Genomic DNA, 19,791 nt, shown 5'->3' on the forward strand with positions numbered 1-19,791 from the left:
GAGCGATGAACGATCAATGGTTAACGATTCGTTGCCTTTCCTTTTTTTGCCTCGATCGTTTCCGTCTTTCGATAAGTTTAACACGATGTGTCTTCCCTTTCCAACGTCTCATTACACTTAAGCGTCGCATTTTTGGCAAGAATTAAGAAGAAAAAAAAGGAAAAAAAGTCGCCTCGAACGAATAGAAACGATAGATTCCTCCCTCGCTCCGTGACGTATTCGCGTCCCAGCCTCAGTTTTTATCACACCATCGAGAGAAAATTGTACAATCACGCGTGTGCATCGTGCTCTGCGCCAAGATACACGATTCCCCGATATCAGATGCGTCATTCTCTAACGAATGAGAACAATCTCTCGAATGGAAAATGGAGTGGAAAGCTTTTTTTCCATCCGTCCAAAATCTTCGATGCGCCAAGATTACTGGCAAGTTATTACTTCCGGAATAATTTCCATTACTTCTTTCTCTCGTGTACAATTGTATCCCTTTGATTAACAAATTATGGCAGACTGCGCACGATAATAGAAAAAGAAATTGGGTTGACAAAGTTGCAACGCCCTTGTCGCTGCACGCGATAACAACGAATCGAACGAAACGCTCTACGATTCTACTATACGAGATAAAAGAAGGAACGATGGTTGCGGGTCAAGGTCTCCGACATTCAACGCACGTTCGTTGTCAGCATGGACAGGGTTTCCCTAAACATCTGTCTGGAAACTCGGACGAGGTGAGACTTTCTTCTCGTCCGTTTCATTCCTCGGTTGATAACCTTTGAAGAAGCAAAAAAAAAAAAAAAAATGTGCAGATTATTCATATTTTGTATTCATTAATTAAACAGGTCAATCGATATCGGAAAAAATAGATAGAATAGAAAAACCGAGAATGAAAATAATAGTAAGCAAAGATACGAAGATACGCATATACATCGTTACCACATGCTTGAAAACCGGATATCCGGTGCATACGACTCAACTCGATGGCGCAAGAATGATGCAAGAACGATGCAACGCAAAATATCCCATTCGAAAATAGGAGAAAAAAAAGAAACAAAAGCTAAGATGTCACGATTAGATTAGTCGGGCGAAGGATTTGAGACGCGTTTAACCTACGAACAATTTGTTTTCTTTGAAAATTCCGATGAATCTATCCCTTGATGCGATCCCTGATAAACCCGAACTGCAAATTTTCATCCTTCGTTTCTTCCATCTTCCAATCCTTACGTTTCCAATTAATTCTTCCAATTAAATTTAAAATTTCTTCAAATTGCCATCATTAATCACAAATTATTCAAAATTATCATTTAAAAAGTATCAAAAATTTCCTCGATCCTCCAATACGTAACGTTCGTCGTTTCCGACTAAATTTAAATTTCCATCATTAATTACAAGTTATTGGAAATCTCGTGGAAAATTATTATTATTTAAAAAAATATTATATTGCGAGAGATCGCAACTCGTCGATAGGACAGGCTAGGATAGGCCCATTGCTAGTAGTTGTGTCACCACCGGTCGAGACTATAGGGTGCGCAAGGGGATGAAGTTGCGCGGGCGCACTGTCAGGACTATCGATTCGCGAGCACGGCGGTGGCACGGCGGTTGGCCATCGATTCGACGCTCGTCGTAAAAGGATTGTAGCTTCGGTGATCCCCGAAACGCGACTCGACACTCGAGACACGGGCGAATCTCTTTTTCTCTCTCTCCCCTCTCTCCCCCCTCTCTCTCTCTCCGTTCGACTCGAGAGGAAGTTGTTGTCGTTGGAAGGCGGGGCCCGATTCGATGCGAATCGGTCGCGGAACGTCCGATCTTTGGCCGGATCCTGGACACCAGCGTCTGGACGTCGATTCGTGGACAGTGTCGTTGGAAAGTGTTTCGAGGGGAGTGAAGGGCGAGGTGGAGTCGATCCAAGTTGTTTAATCGCGTCCCAGCAGCCATGCAGAATTATGGGCACGAGGATTACGATTACGGGGCAACGGAGGGTGGGCAACAACAGGAGTCAGGTGGTAGAACGTTACCACAGGTGCCAGGCGTCAGGCCCATGGTCGACCCCCATGCCCACGGCGAGGTCGACCCGAGCCTTTATCCCCAGGCGAAGGAGGCGACGCACAAGATCCGTGGAAAGAGCGACGTGATCGAGTACCTGTTCGGCTCCGTGGACCAAGAACTGCTCACGGTGAAGACGTTCTATTTCTTCTTCTACTCGGCGTTCGGCTCCCTCTTCCCGCTGATGGGCGTCTATTTCAAGCAGATGGGGATGAACGCCGGCCAATGCGGCCTTCTGATGGGGCTCAGACCTTTCATCGAATTCCTCAGCGCGCCTTTCTGGGGCTCGCTGGCTGACAGGTGAGAAGCTCCGATTGAATTTCGATACTCGATTATGTTATCATTGAAAAGAGTGCTGATTACAAAAACTCTTCTTCCCGTCTTCTTCTCTTCCTTTTTTTTTTTCGTTGGTCGATCAGCACGTGCAAACAATTTTTCTCAACTCGGTCACTCGATCTTATCGTCGAGCATATAATATTGCGTGGGTTATGCAGAGAGAGAGAGAATGCTTCAACCCTTTATCGATTCGTTCGGTTCGAGGGTTAATAAGAATTGCACAAGATCCAAATTTATCTGGGGAGATATGATATCGATTTCCTTTCAGATGGCAGAAGGGCAAGTTGATCTTTCTAGCCTCCCTCTCTTGCTGGATCATCTTCACTCTACCCCTGGCCTTCATGCAACCGCCGGCCACTTCGTGCATGGTTAGAAGGAACAGCACGGAATGGTTGGAAGCGCCGAACCCGAAAACTAGGATAGTCAAGCGATCCACCAGCCTCGAAGACTTTTACCGTCAAAATGACGAGGAATGTTTAGAAATAGCGGACAACGTGGTGTTCGAGAGATTGCGAAAGAACACGAATCTGGATCCGTTGACGGCGCTCCGCTCGCAAACGAGGAAGGAGCACAAGTCGGTGCAGAAGGGAAATTACGATAACAACAGGTATCGAAGAGAGACGCGACAGGGATCGATCACGACCGAGGACAGCCCTGTCGAGGATCTCAAGTACAAACAACTGGTGTTCGAGGAGAACGATCCCGAAGCGAAGACGATCGACTTTGAAACTTTGCAAAGGAAAAACCGTCCTGCCGACGTGCTCGAGTACAAGCGTTTTCTCAACGTGAGTTTCTTACTTTTCGAAGTAAGCGTATTTATATTTGAGAGAGGAATTTTTCTCGAAGAGGAGGAACGCGTTTGTTCCAGAACCAACCTTTGGACGAGGGGAAACCGCTGAAGAAAGCGTACACGCACACCAAAACCAGGGTGAAACCACCCCCGACCAAGGTGATGGTGAAACGAGACGCGGACAAGGAAACTTGGACGGAGAACGATTCGAGCGTGTTCGAGCCTCGGCAACAGTGGTCCACGATGAAGAAACTGCGAAAGATGTCTTTGAACGAGGACGAGGAAGAGGAAAACGATATGGAGGAGATGGAACCGCCATTGGTCAGGACAAAACGATATGTCAGGATACCTCACTCTGGCCAGAGCCCTCACACCGTGTCCTACGCAGCGAATTACAACGAGCAGGAGAACAAGGGTTGGGTGAAGCCTCTGTTCAGCTCGATCGTCTACAGATTACCGGCACGAATCGTTCCAAGTCGATTTTCTCTTCTTTCTTTTTCGAATAATTAATCGAATAAGTAATCGTCCCTTATCCAGGACATCCAGAAAACCTTCTTCCTGCTGCTGTTGCTGGTCATAGTGGGAGAATTCTTCTCGGCTCCCGCCATCACTCTCGCGGACTCCGCTGTGATCACATTGCTAGGCGAGGACGCGGATAGGTAAAACGTTCCATCCTGTTTCCGTCCAGATCTCTTTGCATCTCTCTCTCTCTCCGCGCAGATACGGTCACCAGCGAATGTTCGGCAGCTTGGGCTGGGGCCTGGCCATGTTCTTCGTGGGTATCGCGTTGGATCACAGCACCGCGTTCTCAGAGCATCCTTGCGGCCCAGACGCAAGGGAGAAGAACTACACGATCTGCTTCGCCATCTTCAGCGTCCTCATGGGCGCCGCTCTCATCACCGCAACCCAGATCAACTTCAAGTACGATTTCCCGATAGCGGAACCGGTGAGCGATCTCTAATCAACACGCGTGGAATACACGTATCGAGTCACTGTTAATCGTGCAAATAATTCCACGCAGGAAGTGGAGAAGCCTCCCGCGGAGCCAACGAGGGAGGAACAGCTGCAGAGCCAACTGTCTCAGCAATTGAACCTACCCAGTCTCCAAGACTCGTCGGCGGCGGTGAATCCAAAGCCGCAACCTCCGGAAGACAAGGTATATTTCTTGATGATCTTTAAAATATCGAAGGAATTCTCACAATTTGTATTAATTTTCAGACGAAAATGTTCGCTCAAACGATGCGAGAGATCCCGGAATGGGTGACCGTGCTGAAGCAATTCAAGAATCTGAAATGCGCTTCCTTTCTGTTCGTCGCCTGGTTCATGGGCTTTGGCATCGGCTTGATCTTCACCTTCCTCTTCTGGCATCTTCAAGATTACGGTGGAACACCGACTCTCTTCGGCGTCGCCTCTGTCATCAACCATATTTCCGAGATATTCGCCTACTTCTTCAGTTTCAAACTAATCCGTCAGATCGGTCACGTGAAGGTAGCTTAACTCTTCAAGAAAAAAGAATTTACAACGCGATTCTTGGCGATTTTCTTTCGATCATTTGCAACTTCATTGGTTTCAGGTATTGTGCATGGGGCTGGGGGGGAACGTTCTCCGATTCCTCTACATATCCTGGCTCACTATCCCGTGGTGGGTGTTGCCGTTCGAATTCATTCAAGGGATAACCCACGCGGCGGTCTGGGCAGCGTGTTGCAGCTACATCTCTCACAACACGCCTCCTCAACTGCGTACAAGCGCGCAAGGCGTTCTTCAAGGAATCCATCACGGGCTTGGCAGGGGATGCGGGGCAGTGATCGGTGGCATGTTCGTAAATGCTTACGGTGAGCTAGCTCATTCCGCAGTCTCTTTGTCGCGACGCAAAGGAAAGAAAGAAGGAAATAAAAAGAAAGTTAAATTCGATATCGATTCGAGGTGATAAATTATTATTCGCAAGGGACGTATACCCCTTATGATAGAACAGAACAGTTGGAAGAAGGAATTCGAGGGAAAATTGTCTCTTTTCTGAAACAGGGACAACTGCCACGTTCAGAGCTTACGGCCTCATCTGCATCGTGGTCCTTGGCGCGTTCATCTTCATCAACTTCTACAGGAAGGACACCGGTTTCGTGTCCGAATTGCCCCAAACGGAGGATCCGCATCAGGTAGCGGAGGCGACCCACCTGGCGCCGCATGGCGTACCCAGCAACGCCATCCCTCGTGCCCTCAGCTCGACCAGATTACACGAGCTGGCTAATCAGGAGACCGGGTACGGGGCTACTTATCAGACCACGGGCGGAAATCTCGGTGTACCAGGTGCGAATGGCGGTAAGAATACGTATCTCTGTTACCAGTACTTCCGTCTGTCCAATCTCTATCGTTGTATCGCGAATAATCGGAGAAATATGTATCGCATACAGGCCCAGTGAACCCGACGAATCCATTTCTGAACAGCGGAGGCGCAGGCGAATATAATTACGGTATGACTGGCAATGGAGGGGACGAGTATATCCGTAGGAGCTTCCAGGTTTAGTAAAATCATTTCTAACTAAAACGTCTACAAGAAAGACGTTTGTTAGAAAAAAAAAAAGAAAAAGGAAAAGAAAGAGAAAAAAGAATAGATAGATAGATAGAGAAAACTTCTACGCAAGGCTATACTCTCTGAGCGAAAAACAATTTTTTTTCTTTATTTCTTTTCGTGCCCCTATCTCATTATATATAATCATCGCCGGTGTCTCGATCTGGAAAACGAGTTATATTTAATCTTCCCGTGTCTTCTTTTCCCCGCAGCTTTACAATGAGGTGATCAGAGAATTGGACCTGTTTAAACCACCGCCGATAGTGACCCATCTACACGCTCAACAACCATGCACCAACCCTTTCCATCAGGACGACTACGAGTGGTAACAGTCCGGGATGTTCGATCCCACTTGAGGTGATCAGGATGCTCGTGGAACGTTGGTCGGTAATCGGCTCGTTCACCGGAGAACCAACGAACGAAGGACCAGCTTCGAAGTGCTAGGCAGAAGAAATTTTTACGGTCAAGCAGGCTCGATTAACGGAAACCCCTTGGTGCCTCCTTGGAGGAGCGACCATATCATTGCATTTTAAATTAGAAACGTTCGCTAACTAATTAATGGGATGGAAATTACGCTTTCGACGAATCGATCTCGACGTTATATATATATATAGAGAAGAGAATAATAAAGAATAAAGAAAATTCGATCGAAATAGAAAAATATTGACCGTGATCGATAGAATGACGAAAAGTGCCTGTTCCCCGAGATGTTGTTGTTTACGGTTAAATATATTATCGAAAGGATCATTTTGCGAATGCTAATGCGTTGTCGCCAAATGCGCTCATCGGGGGCACCAAAGGGTAAATTTCGATCAGATGAGATTAACGTCCGCGAAACAGTCCGCGAGACGAAGGCTCCTTGCATTGAACGATCGAAACTCTCGAAAAGAATCTCGAGCGTCGAGTCGAAGGAGACGTGCCATCCAAGATATATAACAAGATATTTCGTGATTAAGGGCGTGTTCTAACGTGTGAGAAATCGGCGATATTTTGACAAGCTCGGCTACGTGGGCGTAATAAATTCGCGTGCCACGTGGCTGGATCGTCAGAGATCGGCGAATAAGAAGAATTAACGATGTACAGACGATGATGTTTCGAAGATTAATATGTATCTATCTCGCGAGATATACCTGACAACGTGTAGTACGGCACAACACGATCTGCGGGGTCGCTTCAACGAAAACTCGTTATCCTTATGCAAACAAGACTCGCATTCCACGGTATCATTCGAGCTATATATTTTCTGAAAACGAGAAAGATATTCAGATCGATCGAGGAAGACTGCCAGTTTCTCGTCGATGCGCACGATCTTCTATTTTCAGCGTGAGATGTAGAATACAAGAAAGAATAGAGAAATGAATATACGTACGATGAAACGATAGTCGCGCTCGTGGAAATACTTGAGGGAGATAAAATTCCTCGAGGGGGGGGAAATGGAGGGTTAGACTCGAATCGTACCGTGTCGTCCTCGAATGCAGCTCGATGTAATTATTATCGTGTATCTTGACGTGCAAATCTATTACTCGGCTTCTCTCGTTTCGTTACGAATCTGATCATTGTTAACGCGTTAATCTAATATTCTCGGATAAATCGTCACGAGAATATCTAGATTATAGTTATATTGTAAATACTTATTATCTTCGTTTCTCTCGCGTGTGAATTACAAGCAACTTTGACTCTTCTCTCGTTCACCAACGTTGTTTTCCGTTTTCTAGGCTGAACGTTGCTCGTTGCGTGTTGTATCCTGTAAAACGTTTCACACGTATTGTAATTATTATTATTATTATTATTATTATTATTATTATTACTATTATTTATTATTATTATTATTATTACTATTATAGTATATCGAGTAGTCTATCAAAGTACAGTTTTATTAAGCATTAACACGTTTAATCCCGTGATATAGGTGTATGATAAATTGTTGATTATGGAAGAACGATTAAGCGGATCCGTGATAAAGCGTGGGCTGAAAAACTCGAAATAATTATTATTAATATTGCGCCTCCGCCCGAATCGACATCGAAATTTTTACGTTCGAGCCATCGGTTGTTCCTCCTCTTTATCCGTTTATCCTTAATTCTCATTTCGGCAGGAAACGTTCGCCTCAAACGCACTCGATTCCATTCCTCTTTCAATGTGAAAAGCATTCGAAATTGAAAGAAGTGCGTGTTCGTACGTTGAATCGGTTCAGATTCGAATCCAATCCCGATTTAGAGTTTTCTACATTCCGTTCGATTTGATTCGGGTAAACAACCTAAAACGAATCTCATTTCCCGAGGCACAAGCTAGCATGTTGACACCTTACATATTCATACATACACAAATACATACATACAACATACGTACGTACGTACGTATGTACGAGATTTACAAATCGTAAGGCATGTAGAGTTTCACAGAGTGTCACAGTGCTTTTTAGCTCGGTATTGCATTAACATTATCGCTACAATTACATTAATTAAATCGTAATCGTGTAATCGCGAATGAACGAACACGTGTCGTACGCAGGGGGGTGATGTTTTGTTTACTCGTTTCGATCGTTCCCCTGGACTGAACACTGGTTTTTTCGAGGACACCTTCCACCGAAATCAAGTAGATAGTAACGGCCGTATATGGCCGTGTATTATTGGCCAATAATCGTAATCGTGTTATCTATTTAATAACCAATGTTGTAATCGCGCGATGGAAAAAAAAAAAAAAGAAAAAAAAAGGAAAAAACGTGGATTCGTCTCGCGACAAATATGCACGTGCACGATACACAATGGGATCACTTATCGATTAATCATCGAAACGCAATATAGAGGAATGGTCGAATAAGCACGGATGGATGGATGGATTCAACGCTTAGAAATAATCGGTCGATCATACTCGACTCGCATGATTTTTCCGATAATTTAAACACGGTTTTACTTCGTTCGACATTGCTTCTAGCGGTCCATTTATCATTTGCTTTCGTAGATTTAAAAAGAAAGAAAAGAAAAAAAAAAAAGAAAAAGAAAAAGAAAAAAAATAATCGCCGTCAAGCCTGTTAGATTTGTTACACTGTTACACACGGTATCCGGTGAAAGGCGTGCTCGAACTAAATACAGATAAGTTATCAGTGATTTGTTTCGCGTTTCTTCGACAACAAGCTCGCTATTAAATCGAGTACAACTCTTGACAAGCATACATTGCAAGTCACTGTCAACAGGACAACAATCTTGAACGATGTGTTTTACTCCAAGTCTTCCTACCACGTAAATTTAAGCGATATGAAATTTCGGCAAGAACTATTCTAAATGTGAAAAACGTAGGAACTGAAGGGATATTATTATTCGGATATATTGTAGGGGATCGTAGCATTGCTACGTCTTACGAATTAAGATTAAATCAATCTTACTATTATCGAAGGAAACACGGTGGATTTTAATTTTAATTTCACCTCTATTAATATCTCTTTCTCGATTTTCTTCCTCTTTCTTTTTCTCTTCTTCTTCTTTTTGAGCGACTTTTGCTCGAGCATACTTTTCACCCATATATATTTCGTAACAGCCACCGTAACTAAAATGGAGGATATATATATATAAATATATATTATAGGGATGAAAATGCATGAAAAGGAACATTTGGCGAACTCGATACATATCATATTTGAAATTGATGATTAAGTAAATGAAAAAAAAAATCGATGTAATGTTCGAGGAACAGTCGCTTCGCACGTGGTCGCTTCGTCTCGCTCGATATCATCGCTCGAACGATCGATAAATTATTCTTTTCGTCCCTGATATTTCTCCAAAGATAAAGAAACACGATGAGATCGCGGATTGAGAACACGGATTCAGATCTTTTATTCTATTTATGTGTATTACACTATTATCGCGTGTCTGTTACAAGTTTCTTTTTTTTTTTTTTTTTCTTAACAAGTTCTCGCGTTCGACAAGACTGAAGTAGCTCAAATTCGATTCAGTCGTTTCCGCTGTTTATCGACGAGCTGAAGAGTTCATTGAATTCTCAAGAAAGAAGGCCTGTCGAGGGATTCATGTGCGAAGCGCGATAAACGATAGCTGTACGATAGGTACAGCATCATTAATAGACTATTAACAGAAGAAGAATATATAATATACAGTAACGATGTAATTAATATACAGTTTCAAAAAAAAAAAAAAGACGATGGAATTTTTTTTTATCCTTGCCCTTCGTTCATCAATCTATCTGTTTGTATAAATATAAAGTAAATTCGTAATATATATATATATATATGTATAATTACAGTTTTAATTTGCGCAAATGATAAAATGGCATTCAAGGCTATAAAGCAAGTAGCAAAAAAGCATGCATTTAAAAAAATAAAAAAATAACAATATTAATTTTCTACAAACTACGAACACAAGTTGTATTTTCCTATCTGGAATGGATATCAAAAATTATAACGCATATGATAATTTATATTTATGCTATCTCTAAAATGACGCAATATCGGCTAAAATTTCGAAATGTACGATAAAACGCATATGAACAATTGTAACGATCAAGCATTTTATTCTCTTTTTCTTTTCCCTTAATTTTTTCCCCCCTCTTTTGTTCGAGATGCATTCTAAAACTTAACAGGGATGATTGCAAGATAACGACCAATATTTGGTAAATAAATGGTAATTTATTTGATATTTTTTGGCCTATATCGATATTACTTATGAATTATAGAGTTACAACTAGAGGCACTAGTCAAGCTTAAATTCTAGCCGACTACGAGAGATCGTATTATGACCGATATTTCTAAAACTATATTTTTTCCCCGAATACGGATCGGAGAAGAATCGAAAATCGTGTCAAAGATTGATTAACTAGGACTAATAAAATTAATTAATAGCTATTATGCTCACTCCAAGTTTCTGATCACTGATCACTAAATGGTATTTCTATCGGATCAGCGTGTATAATAATGTAATATATATTATACATACGTATATATAAAGTGTATACGCGACGTGATTCACAAAGATAGGTGAAAGTTACGGAAGAGTCAAGAAAAACCGATTACTTTCTACATAATAAAAATACTATCGTTCTAAAAATTTAAAATACTGTCGTAAAACTTACTAATGATTTTATACGATGCGAGAAAACGATAAATACGTGATTTTTAAATTTGTCTTTCGTGTCACGCATTTTTTGGCGATTTTTTTAAAATGTATTCTTTATCTATGATACTATTTGCGTGTACACCTGCCTTTTTTCTTTTTACCTCTCTTTCTCTCACTCACTCTCTCTCTCTCTCTCTCTCTCTCTCTCTCTCGCTCGATACACCACAAATTAATTCCGTAAATACAGTCGATCCAGATTAAAAAGATTATTTTTACGAGTGAAATGCTAATTTGGTTATTTTGGACGAAAAAGTTAGTACATATTATATGTAATTATAAGTAATTTAAATGCGTGTTCATAAAGATTAAATTCACATTTAATATATGCAAAAGGCAAGAAGCAAGCAGCGAAATGCGATTATTCATAAAATTTGTTCTTTTATACATGAAGCGCCAAGAACAATTAATCGTCGGTGACATAACATGTCAATATAAAGAAGTATATAAATTACATTAAACAATAATAATAAAATTTATTAAAAAATAAGCGAACATCGGTTAAATTAGCTTATCTTTGGCATTATATCATGTTTGGTTCCGACTTGTTACTAAATATTTTTACACCGATGGAATCATTGTTTAAAAAAAAGGAATGAAACGGAAATACGATATATAATATCGTCAAATAAATCTTAATATTTTCTTATAAATAAAATTCAATAATACTATCATATATGTATATTTTTTTTGTTTTTTTTTTTTTTTTGAAGGTTGATTGCTTCTAATACTAGTAGGAAATATTGCAACGAAATTAATTTGTACATTTGTCGAGTTTCTCATGCAAAACTGGACCGACACCGGGCAGTGTGTCATTACGGCAGAATCGCATTAAGTGTATAATACTGGCACAGTGAGGCAATGATCTTAGGATTCTCTAAACTATTATTAATATAATATATTTCTACACTCATAATTCATCCATACTTTCACGCTAATTCTTAATCACACAGTTCCTCTGTCATTTGTTCCCTATAAAAACCAATAATAACAACGTCGAACTGTCGAGGGCCGATTCTTTGTCGACGATTATTATTATTATTATTATTATTATTATTATTATTATTATTATTATTATTATTATTATTATTAGTATAAAAAATAATCCAATGCTATACCTTTGAAAAAAAAAAAAACAAAAAATGAAGGATTTAAACGAAAATAGATACGAAAGAAATTTAATGCGCCGACAAGGAATCGATTCCTGTCTTATTTCGTTGAACTTCGCAACAAAGTATTTAATTTGCATTAACAATTCTATACTCGGTCACAGCCTTTAGGGATGTAACTTGATGCACGTTATATATCACTGTTACTTCTAAAGCCTAGAAAATACTGCAGGCACGAATAAAAACCCGAGATGTTTTGTCAATTTAAATTTTTTTCTTCTCCCTCTCTTTACGAATAATTTAGAGTAATTACCAAGAGGTATTTACTTTTTTTTTCATTATTAAATATCCGCTTTAAAAATTTCCGATCGTAAAACTGATTTTCAGATATGTGTCAAATATTAAAATTGATCGAATTCAATACGCAAATAGTAAATTCACAACGTGTAATCTTTCTTTGCCTGATTCGTGTTGCGAAATAAAATTTATTATTTTTGTATACATCTACCAGTCTATAAAATTTGTCGAAATTGACATCACACTAATTAATTGATTAAGATTATAATTCGAAGTATCGAAAGTTATGATAATCCTATATCTAAACTGAGCAACTATCGAATCGTAAAACCTTCGACGGCTCGAAGACAAGATAACCAGTAACCAACAAGGGCTTGTGTTTTTTTTTTTTTTTTTACACTCTGAACACACGATATATACGACAGAATCGTATAACCAAAATCACCAGACATGTATGAGAACCTACGATTTATGCTTTACTGATGCCGCATTCTGCCATATCATAACACGCTGAACGAGTGGTCTAGTTTGCAGTAGGAACTACGTAGTCTGACAGCCGAAAAATCGTATCATCTGCTGAGATCTTATCATTACCCTGATTTAGTCAGATATCAACTTCAAACATATCTTGTTCGATTGGTTTCTTAACCCAACTGCCTAGATGTGCCTTTACGAAAGCTTCCTTCAACTGATGCTTGGCAAGCTGTTGTAGAGAAAATCGAACGAAATAGTGATGAACGCAATTCGCACTGATATATAACGAAAATATTTCGACTTACCGAGTAATTCTGTACGGAAGATTTTGCATCTAAATAATGACGACACTGATTTTTATCAGCATCTTCAATAGTATTAAGTTTACCTAATAAGTTGTAAAATCTTCTGAACAGCCCTTGTTTTGATATTCTAGAAGGTTTTCCTAATTCGTCTTTTCCAGTAGTACAATTTATTACTTCAGCTTCTAGTTGACCTATAAAATACATCAAATTATAATAGAATTCCTCATATACTTTTTCTTTTCTTTTCTTTCTTTCTTTCTTTTCTTTTTTTTTGTTTTCATACCGATTGTCCAATTAACGCTGTAATTAGGTGCTTTTCCAGGTTGTCTCACCTCTGACGAAGTAATAAGACTCATAAGTGGTTTATTGAGTCTATATGGAGGCGGTAATCCTTGGATCGTATTTTCAATACGTCCGCAGACCGCCCTATACATATGGCTTGGGTTCAATAGACTGCCAAGAACGATGCTGTGGAAGTAAATTGGCTCGATGAAGTAGCTCAAGAGTGCACCTTGCACGCCAAGTACGTTCCACCGAGCTATTTTGTCCGAACACGACATCGTCAGCAGTCTTTGGCCCTGTAAGATGAAGTAAATATTTGCGTATAAAGGAATTCTTTATATAAGAATTGAAGATATTTGCTTCATCGAATTTAGTTAGTATATTTGAAATACATCATACCATAAGCACACCGTCCCATGTTTGAATACCCTCGCTGCTTTTTACGGGAATGGTACCTTCTCCGGACTCTATTTTAGTTCGCAATTGACCTCTTGCTCTTCGATTTGGATGTTTGTCGACGGATTCATTCTCTTCGTGAGGTGAAAATATTCTTGCATCACCACATGGTGCGGTATTTATGTACAAATGAAACTGAATGCCTTGTTTTAGTTTAAATCCTTTCTTTGCTGGTTCTAAAATAGATTCCGCAGCCCGGTCCTCCGTGTGAAGTTCCAATTGTTTATATAAATATTCGCATAAACATCTTCTCGCTACCACTTCGGCATGACAATCATTCAGTGCACCACCACTGACACTTAGATGTTCTCCCGAGACACACTTTGTACCTTTGTTTATTTAAAATAGACAATATAATTTTTTCTTAAATCAATTTTGATTTATAGAAAAAAAAATATTTAGAAAAATAATGTCTCACCAGTTGTTACACATATTAATTCCGCATCTGAACCTTTAGTTTGAACAATGCCAGCTAAAACTTTACGACGAGCATGTTGCGGTTTTAATTGAATTAATTCGCTAAATTTTTGATTCACCATTTTCCCAATTTTATCAGCTAACATTTGAGGTAAAGACATTTGATCTTGCCAGTGGCCACTACTGGGGAAGTTTGGCAAAACGCGAACCGGAAGCGGTATACAGAACGAGGAACTGTGAACGTTCCTTAATTTAGCTAATGCTGCTTTACTAGCCGCAGCTTTTGCTAATTTTTTACTTGGTCCAGTTCCCTCGAATGTTTCTCCATCAATTGTCACCGATATTGTAAATTTTGCATAGCTTTCACCATTGTCAGAAACACATTTATATACTACACCAGGATATAATTCGTTAATAAGCGCTACAGGACCTTTTTCTAAAAATTTATTTGTGTTCTTTGGTTCTTGAGTTAAAGTTTTAAAAGCATTGACTAGATGATTATCGCGTTCCGTGACATCGCTCGTAAAATCTGGTTCAAGGGGAATAGAAGGTTGACAAGTGTTAATAGCTTGATGAACTTCTGGTGTATTTCTAAATTGAACAATATTTCTTAGTGCAAGTTCAGCAGCAGCATGTTTTGCCATTTTCTTAGTACGTCCTTTGCCTTCATAAGTTTGACCATCAATTTGTACTGCTATTGTAAATATTGGAGCATGTGTGGGGCCAGTTTGGTCAACAACTTTATACACTGCACCACTTTTTAATTCATTTAAAGCACATACTGCATTCTTGGGCTGTGGATTCTTGTGACGCTTCTTTGGACTAGATGCACCTAACAAAAATAATAAATACATTAATTTGCTTGAATTATTTTCTTCCAGATCTCTCTTTGTTCAAAAAAAGTTGGACCTGAAAAATTTATAAGGTGATCCGTGTTCTGCTTGTTTCTATTAAAAGGATTATGCGTAATAATGCTATATATTTAATAACGTGATATTGAATCGGTCACTGACCTTCAAATTCCGATTCAGCAGGTCTCTTCAAAATTTGTTTGCAAATGTTTGGCTGCTCCATCTGTGAAGAGGACAACAAGCTACTGCTATGGATTTGAAACAGATTTCTGCACCAAAAATAAATTTAATTAATTGAAACTCACCCCTGTCAGGTGTCCTTCCTGTGATCCTTTTGTGGGAGATAGGGGAATGAAATCACTACCCATGGATATATTGCAATCTAGAGATTGAAATAAAAAGAATACGAATATGAAAATTGTATACACGATGGTTTATTAAAAAAATCGATGTGAATTTCATACTTGTTTCCTTGATGTCTTTTTCATCTTTCAACACTGTTAATCCGTTCGACATTTCTTGCCCAACAGATAAATGCACCTAAAAGAAGTTCGTCTCGAAACACTGCACTGTTACATTGATTTTAATTATACTCGTGCCGTGATATGTCCGCAGCGCCACTGCTGTTTTTTTCCTAGACGATACATAACCTAATTCATCGCACGTTCCTTAATCGCAAATTTCTTATGCAATCGAACAATACGTGCCGCATATGTACGTAAAATTATTTCACATTCACGACGCGAGGAAAAACGTTCAACCAATGTGTTATTTGATTATATGTGTATATCGATGAATAACACACCTTATACGTACTAGCGCAGCTTGTTTACTGCGCAGAGTACTGCGCACACGACAAAGAAAACTCGCGCGGGGAGTCGATTTAAAAGACGAGACTCTTCTGCTAGAATCAGGGTAACGATGCGCAAAAAGTTTAAAGTGTAACGAAGACAGATACTTATACGTATATGATCTCTTATTTTTATATTTCCCTCTAAGAATAACCAAAAATAATCTTATATTACTATTACAAAAACATAAAATGTCTTTTTTTTTTTCTCTTCATGTTCTTTAAAAATTTGTCGATATATATTATTACACAACATAACCAAAATATGCGATTATCATTCACGCGTAAAATCATGAAAAGACTACATGAGCAATATATCGCGTGAAGTTAGAAACAAATCTCCTTAAAGGAACGTAGATAATTTGATCGATTGATTTCGAATATAATTTCATAAAAATAGGCATGTAAATTGGCTAAAAATATCATATCTACTATCAAATAACATCATATGCTTGTCACTGAGCATTTTTACGAGTAAATATATATTCTTCTGTACTGTGCTAAGAGACATTTTTCTAATTTTATATTACAAAAAAACTGAAGAACACGTATCACCTTAATTACACAGGATAACAGCACACTTTATCCGTATTTAATAACGAATATATAGAACATATTTATAATAATTCGAAAATATTAAATATTTTATTAAAAATTATTAACCTACCTTCTTTCGCTATATTCCTCATTTTCATGATATATTTGATTATAAAAAATAATAAATCTGGACTAATTTTTTTGGCTAACAACAAAAGTTCATTTAATAAATCAATTGTCAATATACAAAGATCTTCGTGTTTGACAGATTTTTCTGAATTTGATGTGTTTTTTTCCTGCGAGTAAATTTATAATTGTTAAATCAAAATTAACAAAAAAAAAATTCAAAATTCTTAACAAATTAATCACCAAATAATCAGCACATAATGTTATACTTTTTATCACATTCATTTTTTTTTGCACTCTCTGATATATCTTATTTCTACGTTTCATAATTCTTCTTAATTGAGATTTCGTATTCGTTTCAACAGATTCTTTCGTTTCAACAGATTCTTTCGTTTCAACAGATTCTTTCGTTTTAACAGATTCTTTCGTTTCATTACTCTGAAATTCGTGTGCTTCAAAATTATCAGTTAAATCATTTTCAATGGCACAATTAGAAGAAGGAGATTCGATCTGTTGAAAAATTTCATCCTTCTTCATTGAATCTTTTTTCACTTTCTTCTTGTTCATCGTGTGTTTAATAGTTTATCTAGTTTGTCTGATATGATCTTTTCGAATGTCGAGTATGCACGAGTGAACCGAATATTTGAACAACCGATTGAAATTTCATACTATGTCACATTTCAATCACGGAACATGATTATAAAGTTAGGCGAAACACGTGATATTGAAAATAATCTATTATATTATCTGATAAAATTGAGTAGAAAATATGTGAGATATAACGTGGTGACGAATATTTATTTCACTTTTATATGTTTTTTCTTCTCCATCAGACAACAATGAATCTTAAGATGTTTCACAAATGTTTCAAGGAACGTAAACTCAACGCTCCTTTGTAAACGATCACTTTCTGAGGCTTCAGGACAAAAAACTATAACCGTTAAGACGTAATAGGTCCCCCACCTTATAGTAACTGCGATAGAGGGGATAGAATGCTGTTTGCGAATGCGATGAACACGAATATATAAACATGACAGATACACATAAATGGTATTCTTCGTAATATAGATAATTTATATATTACATTTCCAAAATCCAAGGAAATATGTTTTCCTTTATTATTGTGTTTAATTGAGGTTACTTTAATTCCTTCTAAGAAAATAAATACAATGATTGATATTATAGGCTTCTAATTAATATATATATAATAGGGTTCTAAGTTTTTCTAAGCGTTACTCTTTTGTCTTTGTAACGTGATCACATATCCATACACATTGAATCCGTTTTTAACGGTTCCTAGCGGTCAAATTATTTTTTCGTTTCCAATGAAAAATATACAAATAACATTATACTTTTTTTTTTTTTTAATATTTTAAAATATTCGTATCCATGATAAACAACGTAAAATGAAATAAATTTTTAACGATTAAAAATTCGAAATCGAGCCTAATTTAATAAGATTTAACAAGAAAGACGAAGACGAAGAGTTCTTAACGAAAGAAACAACGAACGAAACGCAGTAAGGAAATAATAAAGGAAAAGAATATTTTTTAACTGTCTGAAATATTTCAGTTGATCGAAGACGTATCTCAACGTTACCCTGGCTTCCAGGGGAAAAAGTTCGCAAGCTTTTTGTTCGTTCTACGGAAGACAAATTGACTTACTCCGCGACAGACAGAATAGTAAAATATTCATGGGATTCAACGTTTCTTTGAAAAAACTCGCGAGTCGTTCAATCCTTCCTTTTGCATTTCTACAAAAGAGAAAAAGAGAGAAGGAGAAACGGAAAGAAATCCTTCCACTTTTTTTTCAACACCTTAAATTCTCTCAATGCGATACGCGTCATTTCCGACATATGTAGATACATTTCGATTTATTCCGTGATTCCCTAGTATCTTGATAACCTATGATTAATACATATCGTTCGAAGGCTTTCGTTGAACACGATATTTCGATTTTCTATATCTGACAGATTATCTTAAGGATGGATGTACAAATAAATTGTACGATAAATCGATGTTGCATCCATTCTAACACGCGGTATAAGATTAATAGATATATTAATCATTAATTAGCGAAATGTTTTGAACTGGATTTCTTGATTAATCGCCAAACACAACCACGAGCCACGTTGATCTATACAAACTTTGACATTTATGCGAATGGTCGGATAACAACTGGTTATTGAGTTGATAAGGTCTCAGTTGGAATCTTGACTTCGAGGCAGTTTCTATATTGTTTCTATATTGTTGTTTTCGTGAATCGAGAAAATCAGGGGAAACATGTTCAAAAATTACCATTTTTTTTTCATACTGGTTATAACCTTAATTTTCTTGGTAAGCGAGGATTCTTTATGAAAGGATCGAATAAAAAAAAATTTCTTTCAAAAGATTCGCGTTCCCTTTTTTCAGTGTTTCGGCGAGGCGGACATTAAGAAGGATTGTCGGAAAGAATCGAAAGTTTCATGGGGTATTCTATTGAGCTTTAATAATTATAAAAAAACTCGACGAATTTCGACTCAACTCGGTTGATTAATTAATTTAATTAATATTCTCTCCTCTCAACGTTACAGTGGCGTTGAAAAAGATGAAAGCTGGAGATATGGAGCAGGACGACCAAAACTTGAAATGCTACTTGAAATGTTTCATGACGAAACATGGTATTCTGGACAAGAACGCAGAAGTGGACGTGCAAAAAGCACTTCGGCACCTTCCACGAAGCATGCAAGACTCGACGAAAAAATTGTTCAACAAGTGTAAATCTATCCGTGAGTGTTCCAAAATTTTCTTTCATCCTTTTTTCCATGTTCTACATAGATTTCCTCCTATAGAATAATTATCCTGTATCTAGAAAATGAAGATCCTTGCGAGAAAGCCTACCAATTGGTCAAATGTTACGTGGAATTTCATCCCGAGGTAAGTCCGAGGTATCCGAATTTGAACGCACATTCGTTCCCCGAAAATTCTTACGTTACATTCGCGTTACAGGTTTTGCAGACCGTCCCTTTCCTTTAAAACTCCTCACTGAGAGAGTGGTAGCCGCAGGGGAAACGCTCGAGTATATTCAAGAAAAGGAGACGAATTCCGTTTTCGCGTAATTATATATGCGATAAGAAATAAAAAAAAAAAAAAAAAGAAGAAAAGAAAAAAAGAAAAAAAAGAATAGAGGACTAATGCAAGATTCGAAGTTGAATTGTAATTGGGGGGAGGAGAGGGGGAGGGGTCTAGTTCACCTCATT

At 38.2% G+C, this 19,791-nt stretch overlaps 3 protein-coding genes across 21 annotated transcripts; 2 read left to right on the forward strand and 1 right to left on the reverse strand.

Annotated features, from left to right (window-relative positions):
* Positions 1-1,517: 1,517 nt before the first annotated feature.
* On the forward strand, positions 1,518-11,939 carry LOC107996304 (major facilitator superfamily domain-containing protein 6). Of its 2 annotated transcripts, none has more exons than XM_062086172.1 (11): positions 1,518-2,337; positions 2,642-3,158; positions 3,242-3,622; positions 3,701-3,822; positions 3,884-4,109; positions 4,185-4,319; positions 4,382-4,651; positions 4,737-4,995; positions 5,186-5,479; positions 5,572-5,631; positions 5,942-11,939. In XM_062086172.1, exons 1-11 carry the CDS (start codon positions 1,928-1,930, stop codon positions 5,950-5,952), a joined length of 2,685 nt encoding a protein of 894 aa, XP_061942156.1. In that variant the 5' UTR covers positions 1,518-1,927; the 3' UTR covers positions 5,953-11,939. The 2 variants fall into 2 exon arrangements, with proteins under 2 accessions (XP_061942156.1, XP_016909766.2); XM_017054277.3 differs by having other exon boundaries at positions 1,519-2,337; positions 5,572-5,678.
* Positions 5,805-17,487, reverse strand: LOC107996305 (double-stranded RNA-specific editase Adar). Of its 18 annotated transcripts, none has more exons than XR_009832929.1 (11): positions 16,797-17,487; positions 16,558-16,723; positions 15,346-15,422; positions 15,203-15,263; positions 14,191-15,021; positions 13,716-14,101; positions 13,318-13,612; positions 13,118-13,225; positions 7,365-7,473; positions 5,972-6,166; positions 5,805-5,892 (listed from the first exon to the last, which is right to left on the reverse strand). XR_009832929.1 is itself a non-coding variant. In XM_017054280.3 (10 exons), exons 1-9 carry the CDS (start codon positions 17,118-17,120, stop codon positions 12,860-12,862), a joined length of 2,430 nt encoding a protein of 809 aa, XP_016909769.1. In that variant the 5' UTR covers positions 17,121-17,487; the 3' UTR covers positions 5,805-7,473; positions 12,850-12,859. The 18 variants fall into 18 exon arrangements, 11 of the variants coding, with proteins under 11 accessions (XP_016909769.1, XP_016909771.2, XP_061942164.1 ...); XR_009832927.1 differs by adding an exon at positions 12,850-12,958 and having other exon boundaries at positions 5,805-6,972; positions 7,099-7,473; positions 13,035-13,225; XR_009832926.1 differs by adding an exon at positions 12,850-12,958 and having other exon boundaries at positions 5,972-7,473; positions 13,035-13,225.
* Positions 17,488-18,435: 948 nt separating this feature from the next.
* On the forward strand, positions 18,436-19,730 carry LOC107996306 (general odorant-binding protein 83a-like). The gene is made up of 5 exons (XM_017054283.3): positions 18,436-18,889; positions 18,965-19,022; positions 19,126-19,320; positions 19,404-19,468; positions 19,541-19,730. Exons 1-5 carry the CDS (start codon positions 18,836-18,838, stop codon positions 19,565-19,567), a joined length of 399 nt encoding a protein of 132 aa, XP_016909772.1. The 5' UTR covers positions 18,436-18,835; the 3' UTR covers positions 19,568-19,730.
* Positions 19,731-19,791: the final 61 nt, after the last annotated feature.

The sequence above is a fragment of the Apis cerana genome, linkage group LG15 (assembly GCF_029169275.1).
Source record: "Apis cerana isolate GH-2021 linkage group LG15, AcerK_1.0, whole genome shotgun sequence".
Lineage (NCBI taxonomy): Eukaryota > Metazoa > Arthropoda > Insecta > Hymenoptera > Apidae > Apis > Apis cerana.

Excerpts from the sequence above, each read along its gene's own strand:
- LOC107996304 (XM_017054277.3), top strand. The coding sequence starts at position 1,928 with ATGCAGAATTATGGGCACGAGGATTACGATTACGGGGCAACGGAGGGT. Across the intron at positions 3,823-3,883 it reads CTAGGCGAGGACGCGGATAG|ATACGGTCACCAGCGAATGT; the intron begins GTAAAACGTTCC and ends CTCTCCGCGCAG. Across the intron at positions 4,110-4,184 it reads ATTTCCCGATAGCGGAACCG|GAAGTGGAGAAGCCTCCCGC; the intron begins GTGAGCGATCTC and ends AATTCCACGCAG.
- LOC107996305 (XM_062086173.1), bottom strand. The coding sequence starts at position 17,120 with ATGAACAAGAAGAAAGTGAAAAAAGATTCAATGAAGAAGGATGAAATT. Across the intron at positions 14,102-14,190 it reads ATTAATATGTGTAACAACTG|GTACAAAGTGTGTCTCGGGA; the intron begins GTGAGACATTAT and ends AAATAAACAAAG. Across the intron at positions 13,613-13,715 it reads CATGGGACGGTGTGCTTATG|GGCCAAAGACTGCTGACGAT; the intron begins GTATGATGTATT and ends TTCATCTTACAG.
- LOC107996306 (XM_017054283.3), top strand. The coding sequence starts at position 18,836 with ATGTTCAAAAATTACCATTTTTTTTTCATACTGGTTATAACCTTAATT. Across the intron at positions 18,890-18,964 it reads TTATAACCTTAATTTTCTTG|TGTTTCGGCGAGGCGGACAT; the intron begins GTAAGCGAGGAT and ends CCCTTTTTTCAG. Across the intron at positions 19,321-19,403 it reads CAACAAGTGTAAATCTATCC|AAAATGAAGATCCTTGCGAG; the intron begins GTGAGTGTTCCA and ends TCCTGTATCTAG.